We start from the raw sequence: 20,136 nt of genomic DNA, 5'->3' as shown, positions 1-20,136 counted from the left end.
GGTATCTACCAAATATTTATAGGCCACAAGGTGATTCTGTGTAACTCTTGATAACAACTTTGGCACATTTTAACTAAAACATTTGTGGTCATCAGAGCCTTAAAAATAATCTAACAAGCTTAGAAATAACTCACCATTTAAATACCAAGGAAGTATACACAGTCAAAATCTGGAAAAACAAAGCCTACCCACCTCCCACAAAATTTGTCCCATAAAGTATCTGTCTATTTTAGACGAGGATTTCAAATGACTAACTTGAGGACAACTACACTCACAAATCAATGATTACTCATTACACTGTGGCATTTTCAGAACACCCACTGGCTTGAAATATCTGGATCAAAACTGTTCTTTTTGTGCTGATGGACAACATGATAATAAAACTGGAAGAACAGATAATGATCACGTAGTAAGTCAAACAGAAGTAACGAAGAAGACGGCTAAGCACTAGACTTCCACAAAGGCACCCTCCTTCCTATCACACCAAGTCAGTACTGTTTGCTTTGCTGCCCGAGCTCCCCACTTTCTCCTGCATTCTCTCTACAACACAAGGAAGCACCTCCTGTTAACAAAAGGCAGTCTGATTCCACCTTAACAACATGACGAAGTAACAAGTGCCTGCCTCTATGCCTTTATTCAGACATTCCCATCAACGTAAAAGGTCTTTCTCTTTGCTTCCTGCTATCCCAAATCCAAGACACCACAGTACAGATCGATTTCTCCTTCTTCAATGAAACCTCCCCTACAATAGAAGTTCCATTAATGTCTCTGGGATTCCGGCATTATATAGTTACTACTTTCATATGTAATCTTAATTTCATCTCAACTACACTATAAAGTACCTAGAAACAGTATGCATATTTTATTTTTCTTTTGTATTGCCCACAAGGCTTAGTTCATTCTTGGGCAAACAGGAGCTCAAATATTCACCATAATTGGTTTAGTATTTTATTTTTAAATGTTTAGAATATTTGGGGAAATGTAACTTTAATTTTAATGTTATAATCAGTTACAAGGTACACTACTAGTAATTAAAAATCCACATTTCTCAAAGATTGCAACAAAATAAAATTATACTCTCAAAAGAATAAAAAGAGTACCAGAAACCAAATATTTACTGTTTCTGTGCATAGCATATAGACGAGGATTAAAAAATGCCACCTACTATCATGTTGAATAAACAAATATCAGGAGTCCCACTAATGTGCAAAATACTACAGTTAGGTGCTGTCAAGACTATGTAAATTAACTTCACTGTATCAACTGTTAACTTCACTATATCGACAGCCACAAATAATACTCTCAATCCACCTACTTATCTTAAAAGGGAAATACTGTTGGTCATAAAGAGATTAGAGCCAAAGAATTTTGATGGATCTCTGTAACTCCATTTATCAACCTTGCTAAAAACAAGAGAACAAACACCTTGCTGGAGAAAGCACATTATGACAATAACGATGTGCTATGCTGTATCTTAAAGGCTGTGACAAAGGACAAAAAAACCTTAATGAATTCTATATGAGCTAGGGACTGTTCTATTCTACTTGAGAGAATCAGAAGAGGAACAAACTCTCTTACCAGTCACTTTTAAAGCCCAAATTAAATTTTAAAAATCCATTAGGATGATTCCTTTAGACATAGAAGTCACTTGATCTAAGGCTATATGGGACCTTGAAACCCAAAAGTCCTGAAACCTTCCAGGTGACAGTACAAAACCAGAAGTATTCTGGCATCACTTACGGGAACTTAATATGTAACCCCCCCCCCCCAATAAAAATGACAGAGCCAAAAGGAAAATCTCTCTCCTGGAACAATACCTTTTCACGGGAAGTACACTTATGCACATATATGTCTGTGAAACATTGATAATCGAAGTTCTCAAACATTATTAACATATAGCACGGTTCTGGTGTTGTGTGTGTGTCTATCAGTCAAAATAAGTAACTGCCAAAAGTAGGGAGAGTGGCTGTATCCCTCATGCTCTCGCTTATTACCATCTTGACCATTTTTTGGAACCAGTTTACCTTCAGAACGTATAGTCAAGTTTTACCACGGTATTGGCACAGTTTCAGAGCCCATTTTTCCTTTTTCTCTTTGTATTTTTATGGCACATGAAAGTTTGGTAACTATCCTAGTAAGTGAAATGACTCCATGCAGTAACTAGGTATAATACTCCACCATCCTTATAAAGCTCAATATTACAAGGCATCCACCCAATAAAAATTTTTTATAAGAACTTTTCATTTTTCCCCCCAGAAATTTCCAAGACTAATGATAGGTACTCGGTTATTCAAAAGCTCCCTCCCTACCCACCCAACAACCTGAAGGCATGAATTATTCCCAAATTCTCAAGGGCTGTAAATGAACCTACCTGTTATAGGGATCCCTCCCAGACCTGTGTTGTGCTGTGGCGGGAGATTCAAGTCCAAGAAATTACTATTTGAGGTGGGGTTTGCTGTGTGGTTCAAGTGCATGATGCTATTGCGAGGAAAGGCCATCCAAGGATAGCGGGCTGCCTGGCCTGGAAAATTGAATGAATTATAAACTGCTCGGTGCTGCTGAAATTGAGGGAACCTCTGTGGCAAGACTGAAAAGGAACTACTACTGAGAGAGTTGGCATTTGTCGGTGCAGCAGGATGCAGGAACCCAGAGCCTGGACCTTTGGCGGCTGTAGTGTGTGAAGAGGAGTTCTGAAGAGATGTGGGTGAAAGGGAAGGCTGGTCTTGGACTGACAGTTCCTTTTCAATCAGGTCTGCTAAGGCTTTTCGAGTGACATCAAAGGGATCGAAACCCAAGTCATCCTCTGGTTGTTTAGAAGAACCAAAGCCAAATGCTGCTTGCCAGTCTGTAGAGGATGATACTGGGATTGTTTCTGTCGGGGAGAAAATTAGGGATGAGTTTAAAATACACAGCTCACTTTCATACTTAATGAGTATCCATACCAGTGACAGTTAAACATCATATTACAAGATAAAGGCAAATATACACAAGGTATGTATGATTTCTTAGTAGAGTAAAATGGTAAAATTACACTAGACTTCATATAGTTCTAGCAATGACTTCATTAAGTTACTAATTTCAAAAACTATGAATGACATTCACTGATTATGCTAATCAAATAAAAAGTACTTGAGTCCTGGCTGGTGTAGCTCAGCGGAATGAACGCAGCCTGAGAACCGAGGGATCGCTGGTTCAATTCCAAGTCAGGGCACATGCCTGGGTTGTGGGCCAGGTCCCCAGTGGGGGCCACATGAGAGGCAACCGCACACTGATGTTTCTCTCCCTCTCTTTCTCCCTCCCTTCCCCTCTTTCTAAAAATAAATAAATAAAATCTTTTTTAAAAAAGTACTTGAAATCCAAATTATACTCAGTCTTTCATAATCAAAACCCAGAATAAGTCATTTAAATGAAATAAAGTAATAACAAATATAACAGAATTTATTAGTGAAGTTCATTTTAAAAATGTATTTATTAAACAGCATAAACAATTTTGAATGTGTATATGCTCTATATACTGCTAAAAAAAATAACTTAATAAAGAACCTTTAATTTTTACAGTTTTTTAATTTGCTCCATTGGCAATAGATGCTTTTGTCAATGTTAATTTTATGCCATCCTTCACATTAGTAAGAGAACTTAAATAAAAATGAAAATGGCTCAAAAATATAAATTTTAATATAAACTAACTTTTGTTTTTTATCACCTGGGAAAATTTTAAATTTAACTGTACAAACAAGTCTGATTAAAATCATAAGCCCTTAATACTTCTAGAGGAATAAGTGTTTTATTACTGGGAAAAAATGATTGAACCAATGATTTCTAGAGAAATCTGTTAACAGAGAACTAAGTTCCACGTCACAGAACAACTTCCCTAACCACCCAATTCCATGCAGTTTATTCAAATGATTACATTTTTATGGAAAAGGAAACAGGGCAAACAGGATAAAAACACCCCCAGCCGAGGAGCGTCACTGTTAACTGCAGTAGCACTGCCAGGCACCCACCTGATGTGAAGAGACTCTGTGGCTCTGGTGCCGTAGGCCAGTCGCTAGATGTCTGTGGGGAGCTGGGGAAAGGAGGGAGCCCACTTGGAATAGGGTTGGGATGGCGAAAGTTATCTGAGAATAACGACTGTGACTCAGTCACTGCCCCTTCAAAAGGAGACCGTGCACTGTGATTGGATGAACTGATGGGGATGACTGGGTTAGATTTTGATAAACCAGGTGGCGGTGAAGGTGTATCGCTGTTAGATATCTAAATAAAACAGGGAAAGAAAAGAATAATCAACATAAATTTTTACATTTTAATAAGCCACAATTAACACAACTTGCAACAAAAAGGTATTAGAATAGTGGCCTTCAAACTGGGGTCCTTGAAAGCTTTTTATGAGTGCACAAATTTTCAAAAAACCTCCATCAGCTTACATAAGTACCCTTTGCTAAAACTGACCCTCCTGAAAAGGCTAAGCCAGTCTCCTCCTTTTACAGCCTTTACAACCTAACGTCTCTCACTTTACACAGGAAAGAACACTTCTCACTCTCTGGGACCTAACTATAGTATTCTGCTCAACAGTGAAAACTTCGTGGGAGCCACACAAAAATGGACCAGAAGTATTCAGACTGGTGACAAGCAGGTGACTGACTCTCATGACTGGATTCTTTTGCAAAGTAGGTGACTCCCAATGTATTAGTTTTGGCGGGGGGAAATGGAAAGAAGAAGTAATCAAGTTACTTCCACAGACATCATTAAAAATAATTTTTATGATAAATCTTTCTTATGATGTATTTGATTCAAAGGAGTTTGAAACATCTGAGTGACACTGATATAATACTCTTTCTTCCATTTCGCATTTGTAAGAACAAGACATCTTAGCCCTTGCATTTACAAAAATAAAAACATGACTGGGATTACTGCTGAAACTTGTACCAAAAGGTAATCATCTACAGATACATGAAAACTAACTTTTAAATGGTCCTGTCGATCTCAATAAGAAATAAATTTCCATTGTAATTTAAGTGTTTGTTTAATAACCAGTATTTCTCAAAATCTATACTTACATAAGTTGCTTTGATCAAATCAAAATACCAATATACAATATGTTGGAAATTACATCCTTTACAGTTTTTTAAACCTATTATTCAAAAATCTTAAGTGTAAACCTAAAATACACAAGGGGACATACAGATTTTCAAATTCTTTTATGGAATTTGTGAGCAAAATTTTGGAAAAGCAGTGTATTTCAGATCTCTAAATTTCTCACAAACACTGTGGAAGGGATTAGCACTACAATTTTTACCAATGTGAGAAGGTGTACAGAAACTTAACCAGTGAAAAACTAGCAACAGAACAAAATGATACAGAGCAAGCTCTAAAGATCAGGACACCATTCGGTGGCACTGCTGGGCAACTCTGAACTTAACTAGTTAGTTATCATTTCAAATCCCATAGTCATTTGGAGGAAGGGAAAAACTGCTGTGAGCAAGTACACAGAGAAAATAAAGCTGTCAGCAAGGGACAGGGAAGCATATGGCATAGAAACAACTCTCAAAATCAGGAATGTACGAAGCAGAGTCTGGGACCATTTCACGTAGGGCCAAGAAGACCATAGCCCTGACCAGTGTGGCTCAGTTGGCTGGACACTGATTGTCCCACAAAGTGAAAGGTTGCTGGTTCAACTCCTGGTCAGGTCACATGCCTGTGTTGTGAGTTCAGTCTCCAGTCAGAGTGTGTAGAACAGGTAACCAACGGGTGTTTCTCTCCCTCTCTTCCCCCATCCCTTCCCCTCTCTCTAAAAATTAAAATATAAATATATATATATATATATCTTTTTGTCAAAAGACAGTAAGAGATTCTAAGGACACTACTAGTACATTGCCACAGAGCACAATGACATATGATCATAATGGTAATTCTGAGTCATGAAAGGGTTAAATTATGCTCTATAGATTCTGTGGAGAAAAAGAAGGCTAATTATAAACATTTAAGAAGAATGTTGGCCCTGGCTGGTGTAGCTCAGTGGATTGAGCACGGGCCTGCGAATCAAAGGATCGCGGTTCGATTCCCAGTCAGGGCACATGCCTGGGTTGCAGGCTGGTTCCCTGCAGGCCAGTTCCCAGCAGGGGATGCACAAAAGGCAACCATACATTGATGTTTCTCTCCCTCTCTCCTTCCCTTCCCCTTTAAAAAAAAGAAAAAAAAAAAAAAGCCTGTCTGTTTAAAAAAAAAAAAAAAAAGAATGTTAAATTGTTTAGTATTTAACAATTTAAATTATTTAGTACTTAAAGTATTTTGCACTACCTAGAAAATTCACTTACACAGAATACCCTGTCTGGGGTGGGGGGGCGGGTACGAGGAGAGAGCAGATAAAGGAGAAGATACAGTATCCAAATCTTACCTGCTGGGAATTATCACCATTCCCTATACTGAGAGAATCTGAAGGTTTGTCAATGGGGCTGTAAAAAGAAAACAAATCGAATAAAATCAGAGGAAAATCATTCTCCCACAATAAAAACAAACTTCCCCAAAGTCAGAAAAACAGACATCTTATCCTGTTAACATTTACTGAAGCATTATGATTCGAGACATGAGGTTGATATTAAGGATATAAAGAAGTATAATAAGATAAAACCCCTACCCCAGAGCAACTTACATTCTAATCAGGTTCCCCCAAAACAATAGTTTATTTTAAAAACTACTACTTAAAATGGATAGTACTACAAGTAACAGGTTAGAAGTCTAACTACTTTTTTAGTTTTGTGCACACAATTAACACATTCCCCATTAAACTTCTTGAAATAATACCCTTTTTCTAGGTGTTGGACAGGGAACATCAAAGTTATTGGAATGTTCTCTCTGGGTTCTTAAGAATAATAAATTTAATACTTAATATCCTCATCACAACTCTACAGAAGCTATGTGCATGTGTATACACAAACACACACAAGATTAACAGAGACAAACTTTTGTGCTAACAATGGACTCTTTAAAAAACATTAAAACTTGACTTCCACATTTAGAAAAAGCAGTACCACAGTAATACAACACAGAATTGATACCTTAATGTCCATTTTAACTCATCTGACTTAAAAACAAAATCTTTACCAGTACTACAACACTTACACAACATTGACACACAACTAGCAAGACATTTCTACAACTAACTTTAACCCGGCACACGAACCAAAGGTAAGTACATACCCAAACACAATTATTTATTTTTGATACAATCCTAGAGCCCCCCCCAAAAGATTCCACATTTCTCAAAATTATTTTATTGCCTGAAAATGCACTCTAAGTTACCTTACAGACTACATTTAATTGCTCTAAAAATTTTAACAAGGGCAAGTACCCAACCTGAATACCAAGAGTATCTTCCCCAGAAACACTGCCAGATGCTCTGGAATTTGACAGGTCTAAAATTTACTTGAAGAGCATCTTTACTTATTATTCATAAAATATCTATAATCAATTCAAGTTATTAGGTCTAGTGGATAATTACAAATAATTTTAAGATGTAGTTCTGAGCCTATTAAGTTTAAAGATATTTGGGGCAACAAGCACACACAAGCATCAGCTAGTGCCAACCAACTGATGAACTGTTTAATCAACAAATGCTACAGGTCCTTAGAAGTGAAGCCACCACAAGGGGGGCATTTAGGGGACATTTTCTAGGGGAGTTCAAATTTAAGTAGGCCCTTAAAACGACTTACACATTCAGAGAAAGGAGGAAGAAAAGGGGAAAGGAGGGCATTAAAGGTAGAACTTACAAGTGTATTAGGAATCAGAAGGTAGCAGGAGGAGCTAGGAGACAGTTAAGTAATTAGTTTAGCTAATGTGAGATGATTTTACCAACGGCAGGTTAGGACAGAAAGGTGGACACAGGTCAGACACTAGAGGACAATGAAAATTTTTGAGCGCAGAAATGATATAAACAAAGCAGTGTTTTAGAAAGACAAATTTCATAGTAACATGAAGAACAGATGGGTACAGAATACAGATTAATCTGAGATGAACCTGAAATGTTTTTTAAAATGTTTATGTGGTAAAATACAATTAACATAAAGATATCTTTAAGTATACAATTCCACATTACTGAATATAAGCACTGACGCTGTTGTTGAACCAACACCACCAACCACCCCCGTAACTCTTTTCATCTCGTAAAAACTGAAATTCTGCACCCACTAAACAATACCTCACCAATTTCTCCTCCCCCCACATCCACTAGTGTACTTTCTGCATGATTTTGACCACTCTAAATACCTTGTGTAAGTGGAACCAGAGTACTGGTCTTATTGTGACTAGCTTATTTAACAAACAGCATCCTCACAGTTCATCCATGCTGTAATATATTGAAAGATGTCCTTCCTTTTTCAGGCTGAGTAATATTACGTTATACGTATACAATGTATTTTTGCTTGTCCATCGATCTGTCCATGGTTACTTCACTTGCTTCCACGTTTCAGCTACTGTGAGTAATGCTGCTATGATATAGGTGACAAGTATCTCTTTGAGATGCTGCTTTCAATTCTCTTAGGTATATGCCCAGAGAAGTCGGTGAGTCATATGCTGACTGGTCATTTTCCGAGGAACCTCCACAGTTCTCCACAGCAGCGGTACCACTTTATACTCCCAACAGTTTCCTCTCATCCTTCCTAACACCTGTTTGCTGTTTTTCCCAGGTATTTATTGTCCTTTTGTGTCCATCTTCTTTGAAGAAATGTCTATTCAAGTCATATTCAAGAAATCATTGCCAAATCCAATGTTGTGAAGCTAAGTAAATGTCATGAAATCCTATGTTTTTTAAAAGGTTTTATTGTTTTAAGTCTTACATTTAGGTCACTGATCCATTTTGAAGCATTTTAAAAAAATATTCACCTGAGGATATGTTCACTGATTTTAGGTAGAGAAACACTAATATGAGAGACAAACACTGATCAGTTGCCTGATCGAACATATTCGATCCCCCATACATTCCCTGATGGGGGATTGAACCCACAACTGACGCATGTGCCCCGACTGGAGATCAGACCTGCAGTCCTTTGGTGAATGGCCTGACGCTCCAACCAACAGCCATGTGGCAGGGGCTTAAAGCAATTTTTGAATATGGAGTGTGATAAGAGTCCAACTTCACTCTTTTTGCTTGTGGATATCCAGTTTTCCCAGCACTGCTTCTTGAAAAGACTGTCCTTGGCCTACTGAATTGTCTTGGTCCCCTTGTCAAAAATCATTTGACCATATATGTGACCGTTTATTTCTGGACTCTCTGTTCTATTCCATTGGTCTATATGTCTACCTTCACCCAACAAATTAGGCACTACTTTATCGTGGCTTTGTAGTAAGTTTTGAAAATCAAAAAGTGTGGGTCCTCCAGTTTAGTTCTCCTTTTCCAAGATTATTGGGTATTTGGAGATTCCAAATGGATCTCAGAATGAGTGTGCTAGCTGAAAAAAAGCCTCCACTGGAATTTTGGTATGAATTGCACTGAATAAACAGCTTTGGGTAGAAGTGAAGTTTTAATAATGTTAAAGACTTCCAACCCATGAAGCTGAGATGTGTTTTAATTTGCTTATGTGTATTCTTTCTTTCAGCAATGTTTTGTATTGCACAAGTCTTTTTCTTCCTTGCTTAATTCCCAAGCATTTTTATTATTGTTGATGCTATTTGAATAGAATTGTTTTTGTAATTTCCTTTTTAGTTTGTTCACGTTCACTTATAAAAATGCAAAAGACTTTTGAATGGTGACTTTGTACCCTATTACACTGCTTAATTCATTAATTAGTTCTAACAAGAGTTTTTTGTGTATGTGTGGAATCAGAGTTTTCTGCATATAAAAATGTATCATCTCCAAAGAGGTCATTTTATTTATTCTATTTCAATAACTCTTCTTTTTCTTGGCTATAACCTGTTATGGCTAGAACATCCAATACTTAGTTAAAAAGAAGTAAGATTGTTCATTCTTCCCTTGTTCCTCCTCTTCAGAGGCAAAACTTTCTGTCTTTCACCACTGAGTATGACATTCACCGTAGGTTTTTTACATAAGGCTTCTATTACATTGATTGGTTTTCTTTCATTCCCAGGTTGTTAATTGTTTTTGTCATGAAAAGGATGCTCAAGTTTGTCAAATGCTTTTCCTGCAACAGATGAATGAGTCGTTTTTACCCTACATCTGCTGATGTGGCCTTTCTTATTGTTCAGTTTCCGTACATTAGACCATCTTTCCATTCCAGGAAGAAATCCCACTTGGTCCTGATGTACATATAATCCTTTAAATGTGCTGCCTTGTTTGCTACTATTTTGTTGCAGATTTTGCATCAATGTTCATAAAAGATATTAGTCTGTAGTTTATTTTTCTTACGGTGTCTTTGTCCAGCTTTGGAAATGAGGTAATAAGGGCCTCACAGAATGAGTTAGGAAATGTTCACTCCCCTTCAATTAAAAAAATTTTTTTGAGAAAGATCAGTATCAGTTTTTAACTATTTGGCAGAATTCATCAGTGAAGCCACCATGTCCAGGGCTTTTCTTTGTTGGAAGATATTTCATTATTAATTCAGTCTCCTTACTAGTTACGTATCTATTCATATTTTCTATATCTTCTTTTTTTTCGGTCTTGGCAGACTGTGTTGTGTATCTGTCTACTTCATCTCAGTAATCCAATTTGTTGGCATACAATTGTTCACAGGGCTCTGTTATAATACTCTTATTTTTGCAGAATCTGTACTAATACCCTCACTTTCATTTATGATTTTAGTAATTTGAGCCTTTTCTTTTTAATAGTCCATCTAGCTAACAGATTATCAATTTTATCGATCTTCCCAAAGAACCAACTTTTAATTCCACTGATTTTCTCTACAGTTTTTTTATTCTCTATTTTATTTACCTCTATGCTACTCTTCATTATTTCCCTCCTGCTAGCTCTCAGTTTAGTTTGTTCTTTTCTTTCGTATTCTGTAAGTTATGAAGTTAGGTTGCTGACGGGATCTCTCTTGTTTTCTCATGTAAGCATTTAGAGTGGTCCCTCCTTACAGAGTTTTGTAGCCTGTGGTTTCAGTTAGTTGCCTGAGGTCACCTGAGGTTGGCAAATATTAAATGGAAAGTTCCAGAAATAAACACTTCGTATGTTTTAAACTGTTCATCGTTCTGAGTAGCATGATGAACTCTTGCGCCATCCAGCTCTATCCCACCTGGAACATGAATCATCCCTTTGTCTAGCATATACATGCTGTATATGTCACCTGCCTATTAGTCACTTAGTAGGCTTCTCAGTTATCAGATCAACTGTCATGGTATCAGTGCTCGTGTTCGAGTAACCCTTACTTGTTTAATGATGTCACATTCACATAACTTTTGTTGTAATATGTTGTTATAACTGTCCTATTTTATTGTTAGCTATTGTTACTCTCTTACTGTTCCTAATGTATAAATTAAACTTTATCATAGGTACATATGTATGAATAGGAAAAAAACACTGTACATATAGGGTTAAGTACTATCTCTGGTTTCAGGCACCCACAGAGATCTTGGAACCCACCTGCTGCTCACAGGGAAAGACTGCTGCACAGCCATAAACCCCCCTTCACATTAGTTTTGCTGGTCCTCCTAAGCTGTGGTGTGCTGTATTTTCTTTTTCATTGGTCTCTAAGGATTTTCTAATTTCCCTTGTGATTTTTTGGGATCCATTATTTGTCTAAAAGTGTGCAATTTCTAATTTTCTCAATTATCCAGATTTCCTTTTGTTAATGGTTTGTAAGTTCAACCTGTTGTGGTCAGAAAAGATAACTGGTATGATATCTATCTTTAAAAATCTACTGAGATTTAATTGTAATATAACGTATGGTCTATCTTGGAATATGCCCCATGTGAATTTGAAAAGGATGTGTATTCTATTGTTTGGGTACAGTGTTAACTATACATCTATTAAATACAGCTGATTTACTGCATTGTTTAAATCTCTTATTTTCTTTTCAGTTATTCTATCCATTATTGTGACTGGGGTAATGAACTCTCCAACTATTACTGTAGAACTACTTATCCCTTTAATTATATTTTTCCTGTCATTAGGTGCGTAAATGTTTACAACTGTCCTATCTTCTTGCTGTACTTAACCTTTTATTAATATATTGTGTCCTGCCTTTACCAGTGTGGCTCAGTTAGTTGTATGTTGTTCTACAAAGCAAAAGGTTACTAGTTTAATTTCCGGGCCTGGGTTGTAATTTGGTCCCCAGTTGGGCCACTGATGAGAGGCAACTGATCAATGTTTCTCTTCCTTTCTCCCTTCCCCTTTAAGATCTTAAACACACACACGCACACCTACATACTCATAAAATGTCCTTGTCTCTTACAATGTTTTTTGACTTAAAGCTTATTTTGTCTGATTAGTATAGCCACACCTGATCTCTTTTGGTTACTACTTGCATTGAACATCGTTTTCCATCTTTTCAATCTCAACCTGTTTGTGTCTCTGGGTCTAAGGTGAATCTCTTATAGAAAGCACACAGTTAGATCACGTGCTTTTATCCAGTTGCCAATCTCAGTTTTCAGATTGGAGAGCTGAACCCATTACATTCAGTCATTACTGATAAGGATGGAGCTGTATCATCACACTACTATTTATAGCCCCCTTATTTCCTACATTACTATCTTTTTGTGTTTGACTCTTTTGTAGTAAAATGTTTAAATTCCTTACTGATTTACTTCTGTGTATATACTAGAGATATTCTCTTCGCTGTTACCATGCTGATTACATTTAATATCCTGAAGCTGTAACACTCTATAAGGTTATACTAACTTCAAGAGCACACAAAAACTCTGCTCCTTTATAGCTCCATCTCTACCCCCTGGAATTGCTGATATCACAAAATTACCTCTTTATACATTACGTACCAAAAAACAAACTAGTAATTCTTTTAAATTCAGATTCTTAAATTTTGTAGAAAACAAAATTTGAAGCTACTAATCGAAGTTATAGCAATCTAGTATTTTATATTAGTATACTAGATTTTAAAGGTATTGATCACTTCACTCACGTAGGAAACAAAAAGTGTAATTACAATATTACAGCTTTCACAATAGATATTTGTTGCTACCTACTCTGCCAGTTATTTGCCTTTACTGAGATCTTCTTTTCTCCATAAGGTTTTGAGTTACTGTCTACTGTCCTTTCATTTCACCTTGTAGGGACTTCCTTGAGCATTTCGTGTAAGGCAGGTCTAGAAGTTACAAATGCCCTCAGCTTTTGTTTAGCTGAGAATGTCTTAATTTCTCTCTCATTCTTTGGAGACAGTTTTGCTGGATATAGGATACTTGGTTGATGTTTTGTCCTTCTTTTAGCACTTTAAATATTTTGGCCCACTGTTTTCTGGCCTCCAAAGTTTTTGATAAAAATATGCCAATGATCTTATTGAAGATCATCTGTATGTGATGCTTTGATTTTCTTGCTCCTTCCAAGATTCTGTCCTTGTCTTTGGCTTTCTGAAGTTTGATTATAATGTGTCTCAGTGTGCCTCTTTCGGTTCATCTTAGAATTCATTAAGCTTCTTGGATGTTTATATTCACGTCTTTCATCAAATTTGGGAAGTCTCCAGACATTATCTTCAAATAGTCTGTCTCTCTGCACCTTTTTCTCTTCTCCTGAAACTCTGAGAAAGAGTATGCTCCTCGACTTAAGATGCCCCACAGGTTCCTTGGGCTTGGTTCGCTTTTCTTCAATCTTTTTTGTTTTCCTCAGACTTAATATTATCCATTGTCTTATCTTCGAGTTCACCAGTTCGTTCTTCTGGCTGTTCTAATCTGTCTTTGAATCTTTTGGTGAATTTTTCATTTCAGTCATACTTTTCAGCTCTGGAATTTCTTTTTGGTTTATTTCCATTTTGTTTATACATCACTTTCTTACCTTTCTTCATATAGTTTTTTAAGATATTTAAAGAAAGGTGTTTTAAAGTCTTGGTCTAGTATATCTCATTCTTGTTCAGAAAGTTTCTGTTGATTTATTTTTCTCTTTGAAAAGGCAGTATTTTTCTGTTTCTTTCTATGACTTGTGATTTTTGTTGTTGTTATTGGACACTGGCAATTTAATCTAAGAACATGGTCCCTTTGGAAATCAGATTCTCCCCCTTCCCCAAAGTTTGCTTTTTGTTGTTTTTTTTTTGGGGGGGGGGAGCTGTTGTAGGCTGTCCCTGTGCCGAGAGGATAAGCCCTAAGTATAAATTCAAGATCTTCTTTATTAGACCTTCCCTGGACATGCAGAGTCACTTTCTAATCCCCCCTATATGCAGTTTAATATTCTAGTCTTTAATGTCTGGCTCCCCAATGGTGGAAAAGTGAAAATTGAGAGGAGCTAAGAATTAGCCCTATAAACCCCCTGTAAGTCACTTCAGAAAGAGGGAGAGAAGCTCCCAAGAGCGGGCACAACGATGGGTGCCTGACTCATTGTTTGCATCTCTGTGGCCAGAGACACAGACACAGCAGTCAGGACAGAGCAGAGATCCTCAACATTTGGAGAACAGGGTCCTTTTTGCCCACTCTGGTTCCCTCAAACTATGTGCAAGGTGCTCCAGAACCATGGGCACAGCGGCCTGTCATGCTGCTACTGTGCTAAAAGCTGAGATTGATCGAAATTAACCAACAAGTCTTTTCCAGGAAGTTGCAAGTCTTCAACAGACTTCGAAGTTCCAAAATAGTTACATCAGACAGATTGTGCCAATACAATTATTGTCTAGGTGGAAAGAGAGATTTTTGTTGCTACCTGCTCCACCACCTTCCCCAAACTTGCACTATTCTTATAATATTGGGAGGAAAGCTAAAAGGCAAAAGGAATCAGTGCTAATAGACACAAAAATTATTATAAGAGGAGAATCTTGGTTAACCTTCCCAACCATCACCATCAAAGAGCACTAAATAATAATTTTCAATATAATCAAGATTAGTCTTGTTCATGCCAAGGGTAATATATGGAAATATTGCATTCAGATTAAATTTTAAAAACGCTTAGGAATTATAACTAGTTAGTATAACTTTTATCACCTTGTCTACCACGCCAGCTGCAGTTTTATAAGCATAGTTTTTACACATTTTCTGGGAAAGTTTTATCAAAGATGCTTACAATTTCTAGATCAGTGTCATCAATCCAAAGACAGCCATTGAAAAATTGGGATTGGAGCAAGGTATCAGTAAGCTTATGTTCCACTGAGTTTTAGGACATTCTTCAATTTATTTTAAGAACAGTTAAGGAATTCAAAGAATAATAAATGAAAAGCATAAAGTTATGACCAGAAATTGCTTTACTTTCTATGTGGGCTATAAAAAGTCTATTAGAGTTAAATTTGCCATTATAAGTGCAACTATCATTGAAGAAGTGGAAAACAAAGATACGAGTCCCTGAAAATGCAGGTAAAACCCTAAGAAAATTTACATTTACAAATTCCAATTCCAATATGAACTCCGTGGATCTCTAATGGCTGGACAGAACATAGACAGCCCGAGGCTACCACTCAGAGGTCCAAGTTCTTACAACTTCCCTGGCATGAGATGTCAAACTTGCTTCCTCATCAAACTCTGTCATACTTAAGCTATGCTTCTATTAACAAATCTGTTGTTTTACATTCAACATCCACCTACCCATGTCACCCCATTATTATGTCAAGAGGGTTAAGAAAACAAAGTTCCATAAACACTACTTTTACTAATGAAGAAAGAGACCTGCTTCATGAAATGTACTATTCTCTGATCAAAAACTACCAAGTCCCACTGATATCGGATGAAACGAGACTGGGTATGCCAAGAAAAATTGCACACAGCTTTTTTATTTAAAACAAACAAAAAAACCCTACCAGTTTCCTTCGCGTCTCTCCCTGCCCGCTCCCCCTCAGGTCAGCACAAAGTTTACTAGCCACTTCTGCTGAGAAAGGCCTTTCTGAACAAGACTGTTCCTCTAACATACCAGACACAAAACAGCCACACATACAGGCACACCTCAAAACAATGCTGGTTCAGTTCCAGACCACCGTAACAAAGCAAGTCCGTCTTTTTGCTGGTGCAGGGCCTTGCCTTCATTAAAAAAACAAACAAAAAAAAACAACAAATTCTGTGAAGAACAATAAAGTGGAGCACAATGAAATTAGCTGTGCCCGTACAGGGCCTTTCATCTGTGCCTCAGGTTGCCCTAGAAACCCATCTTGGAGGAATGGCAGTTGTTTCTGGGATTCCCTGGGACTGGCTCTAGAGCAGGCTCTGGCTCCGGTTCTGGTCCTGCGTTGGGCCCTGGCACTCTGTGAAACCATGCCTAGTGTGGGCTCCAGTCCTGGCCCCAGAGCAGCCCTGCCTCCAGCAGTGGTTCTAACTCCAGGCTCAGCTCTGGCCCCAGCTCCAGCTCCAGCTCCAAAGACTCAGTTCTGGCTCCAGGTGAAGTTCTGGCAGCTATTGCAGCTCATCCACTTGGGTGTTCAAGACCATAATGAGTCTGTGTTTTGGATATTTCCTCCATTCCTGGAGATTAACTATCTCCTGGTAGTAGCCTCATCCTAGAGGATCTGGCGGTAGAGGAAGCAGAGCAGGTTCTCAGTTATGTTCTCCTCAGTGAGCAGTGGGTAGTGGTGGGTGCTTTCAGTCCCTGTGAGTGACTGCAGTACCTCCTCGGTGCGGGGCTGCACACAGTAGATGAGAACCTTATCATCCTCCTGGTGTTCTTCCTTTTGGTGATTCACTGGAGCAAGTGGACACCAGAAATGATCTTCAGCGGCTGGTGGTCCTGGTTCTGGTTCACAAAGCCCATGATGTGTCCATCATTCCAGATATACATCAGATGATCATGTATCACATTCAGAGTTTTGTCCTTCATGCCCAGAGAAGTTTGCCTGGGAGGCTCTCTTGCTTAATGAAGTCATCCCAGTACCACAATGCACACTTGATCCTAGAGTCCTGCCAAACAGCTCGTCACTCAGCTTGCTCAGCTGCTATACAGGTCAAGGGTTTGGCCAATACAGTAAAAACGCCAACTGCGAGCAGGGCCCAGCAAAATCTAGGAGGGCCTTTTTTTGAGGCAGGGGGCAAGGGTGGGGTGGGGGGGCTAAAAAGAAGTGCTGATTTTGGGAGTCTGAGCAAGCAGACTGAACCAGAGAACTGAGGCCCGGGTAAATGAGAGTAAGTTCATCTTAGAAACAGAAATAATGACCACAAAGGAGGCTGTTTTCAGGTCCTGCTTCAGTCCCTGGCAGGTGTATCCAACCATGTAGCTGATAACGTGTAGCTCCTCTGTCACACCCAGTAGCCTCACTGCTGCCCTTTCCAGGTCGCCTGAACATTGCTGTCCGGTAGCCAAAGTTCCAAATTAAGCCCTGCCCCTGCCCCTTCTTTGGGGGTCAAGTTTTTCTTGACACTACAGGTTTGAACCTATAACACATCGTAATACGTCGTAATGACAGTCTCCTTCCTGTCAATGGAAATTGCTGTGGTAGTGACCCACTTCCTTTCTGGAATCCCACCAATGGCCTTGTTCATATAGTAAACTTCCTAGTCTTCAGGTTGAAGGGCTGATGGGGAGTTTAGAGCACAGAGGGCTGAGTTTCTACTACAAAGGCTTTGTGGAGGAGACACTGCAAATTCTGTGTCCTGGGCCTTTTGTAGGTCCATCTCTTTGGTCGGAGGGTCACCCTGACAGCTAACCAGGTGACTTCAACCCTTCAGCTGCATGAGCAGCTGATGAAGGCAAAACGACAGCTTTACTCCAGCAGTGAGCCACTTCTCCAGCGTGTTCCAACCATCATACTTGCCATGCCCCTCAACTCTGGCAGTACTTGCTCAACTGGGGTAGTTAATTGGGTTAGCAGTGCTTTAGAAGCACCCAGAACCTCCTTTCTCCTTTCTTCCAGTTTACTGAGAGTCTCCCACAGAAACTGGTACTGTCTGGTCCACGGGGGTCCACAGAGGGCATCCACACTGTGGTTTGGGCTTTTTATTGAACGCAGAAGATATCCTGCTGGTCTGTCAGTTGGCTGATGGATTTCACCAGCTTTTCCATCTTATCCCTCAACACCAGGATCCAGGCTTCAACCTCATGCTGCCAGCTCTCCACAGGTGCTTCAAGGCCTGGTTCTCCTTGTTCGATTGAGCCCTTTGAGCCTGGATCAGATTAAAGAGATTAAAGACCATCTCAGCCAGTTGGGTAGGACTCAAGGAAAGGTCTGAACGTCCTGATAGAACTTTCATAAGTTGTACTGTAGCAACAAGCACTCGGGGTCCTGGCTACAGCAGCCATAACTCACAGTTCAGTTGGCAAAAGTGGTGGAAGAAAAGCATGTTAGCCTGGGAGTTATCCTTGCCCAGTGCCGTCTCCTGGCCAGTTCTGGTCATCAATCTGGATTGCTAAGTACTATAAAATGTCTACCAACATGGGCTATTTGACCCTGAAATGGGCTGTCAAGATTCTGCAAAACCTCCCACTGTACCATTTGGGGTCTGAGTTTGGCTAGGGACTCAATCCCCACTCCCTGTAGTGGCTCTGGTCACAGCTTCCATTCCCTGAAGGGAGCTCCAGCACCAGGGCCTCCAGCCCTACCTTAGCTTTAGACCCTCTGACCCACCCCCACGTAGCAAACTTGCAGGCCAAACACCCAAGCTTGACATTCCCAGCCGGTGCACCAACACTAGCTACCACTCGGCTCAGGCTTTCCTAAATCAATTTCTTTCTGCCACAATGAAAAAAATATCTCACATTTTGAAACAGAAGTTTTGTTGTTCGTTCCATTTTCAACAGGAAAGATTAACAACCATTCACACAGCACAAAGCAGTGGGGCAGACATAACCTAGTAAGGGAGAAAAAGCCTAGAAAGGTATTGGAGAGTTGAAGCATATTAATTTGGTTCTCTTGGATAACAGCCAAAAAAAAAAGAGGCAGATGATACAAACTGAACTAAACTGAAGAATGAGGCAAGAACAATCATCTTTGAAAAAGCTGAGTTGGAAGACCACCTGTACCTATGGTTCAGTCAAATACTGACAAGTCATGTGCTGAGAGAACAAGAAATCAAGACACCTTGAAGACACAGATGATTGAAAATCACCGAGTTCAAGTGGGGCTTAAAGAGTTTTGACAGGTAGTTTGGTCTCATAACACAAACAAGGCGTCATTTCCAGAAGGTAATGTCTAAATCCTTGTACATAAAAATTCCTAAATATATGATGTTTTCATACAAACAGTCGCACTACTTTTTTTTTAAGTTCTAGCCCCAAGTAGTTCTGAAATAATGATGAGATTACCGATTTCTCAAGAGTATTTTTCAATTAACTCAACAACTGAAATCCAATGCTATGAAGCTTTTCAAAAAGTAAATACACATGTTTATATTTATTTAATTAAAGTATGGAGGTGTATTTCAAGGCTCTGCCCCTGAAGATTCTAATTAAATTGAGACACCTGACATCCTATGATCACCAACGAGAGGAAGTGGAGCACAGCGAAAAGATACTTATGAAACCAAGTTTCCTCAAAGCCCCTGCATTTACTAGATTTTAGAGCTGTACGGATCACTTAAATACTTTGTTTTATAGGTAACAATACGAAAATTCACCACTCTCTGCAAGCAGGCAGGCAGATACAGCTCTACCTCCATTTGGCTCTTCAGATGCCTGGCCAACTCTGCTGGCTTCTAACCTGCCCAAGGTCTTCAGTTGGTGAACAGACAGTGTCTCAATCTAAATGAAGGTATTTCAAACCCCAAACTTAAAAACAAAATACCCCAGTCCGTAAACATCACTACTACATATCTTCCTCACTCCCCATTCTCGTCATTTGTATTCGTCTTCTCAAAGTAATTTATTAATACAGAAACATAGCACATCTATAGTCCATACTCAACTAGACAGATATACTCTCAGATTCATAATAATGGGGGAGAAGGAAAGTAACACATTCCTTTTTAGAATTTATTTTCCTTTAAGTGAGACAGGACAAAGGCAGATTACAGAACATTATACACTTACTGTCATGTATGAGTACTGAGGGACCATGTCAGGGTTCAGTGAGGATTAGTAGCTACAATACTCTTAATATTTGTACTCTAGTGTCAGTGTATAAGGTTCTAGGTTTTGCTTTCTTGCAATTCTTCTAAAGCCGCTCCTCACTACATAGGAATGCCAAGAGA

General features: G+C 38.8%; 1 protein-coding gene and 1 pseudogene across 6 annotated transcripts in view; both read right to left on the bottom strand.

The window, feature by feature from the left end:
- The window catches only part of CNOT4 (CCR4-NOT transcription complex subunit 4), a 141,119-nt gene that overhangs the window by 27,511 nt on the left and 93,472 nt on the right, over positions 1-20,136 (bottom strand). For all 6 annotated transcript variants that reach the window (XM_037165871.2, XM_037165872.2, XM_037165873.2 and 3 more), the window contains exons 8-10: positions 6,395-6,452; positions 4,005-4,254; positions 2,372-2,872 (exon numbers count right to left, since the gene is read on the bottom strand). In XM_037165871.2, the coding sequence (XP_037021766.1) occupies positions 2,372-2,872; positions 4,005-4,254; positions 6,395-6,452 (809 nt within the window). The remainder of the gene's footprint in view (positions 1-2,371; positions 2,873-4,004; positions 4,255-6,394; positions 6,453-20,136) is intronic.
- Positions 15,804-18,952, bottom strand: LOC119064249 (signal transducer and activator of transcription 2-like; annotated as a pseudogene).

The sequence above is a fragment of the Artibeus jamaicensis genome, unplaced genomic scaffold, assembly GCF_021234435.1.
Source record: "Artibeus jamaicensis isolate MK-2021 breed Jamaican fruit bat unplaced genomic scaffold, CSHL_Jam_final scaffold_3307, whole genome shotgun sequence".
Lineage (NCBI taxonomy): Eukaryota > Metazoa > Chordata > Mammalia > Chiroptera > Phyllostomidae > Artibeus > Artibeus jamaicensis.
The sequence above is the reverse complement of the archived record's forward strand: the minus strand, read 5'-3'. Positions and strand labels throughout refer to the sequence as shown.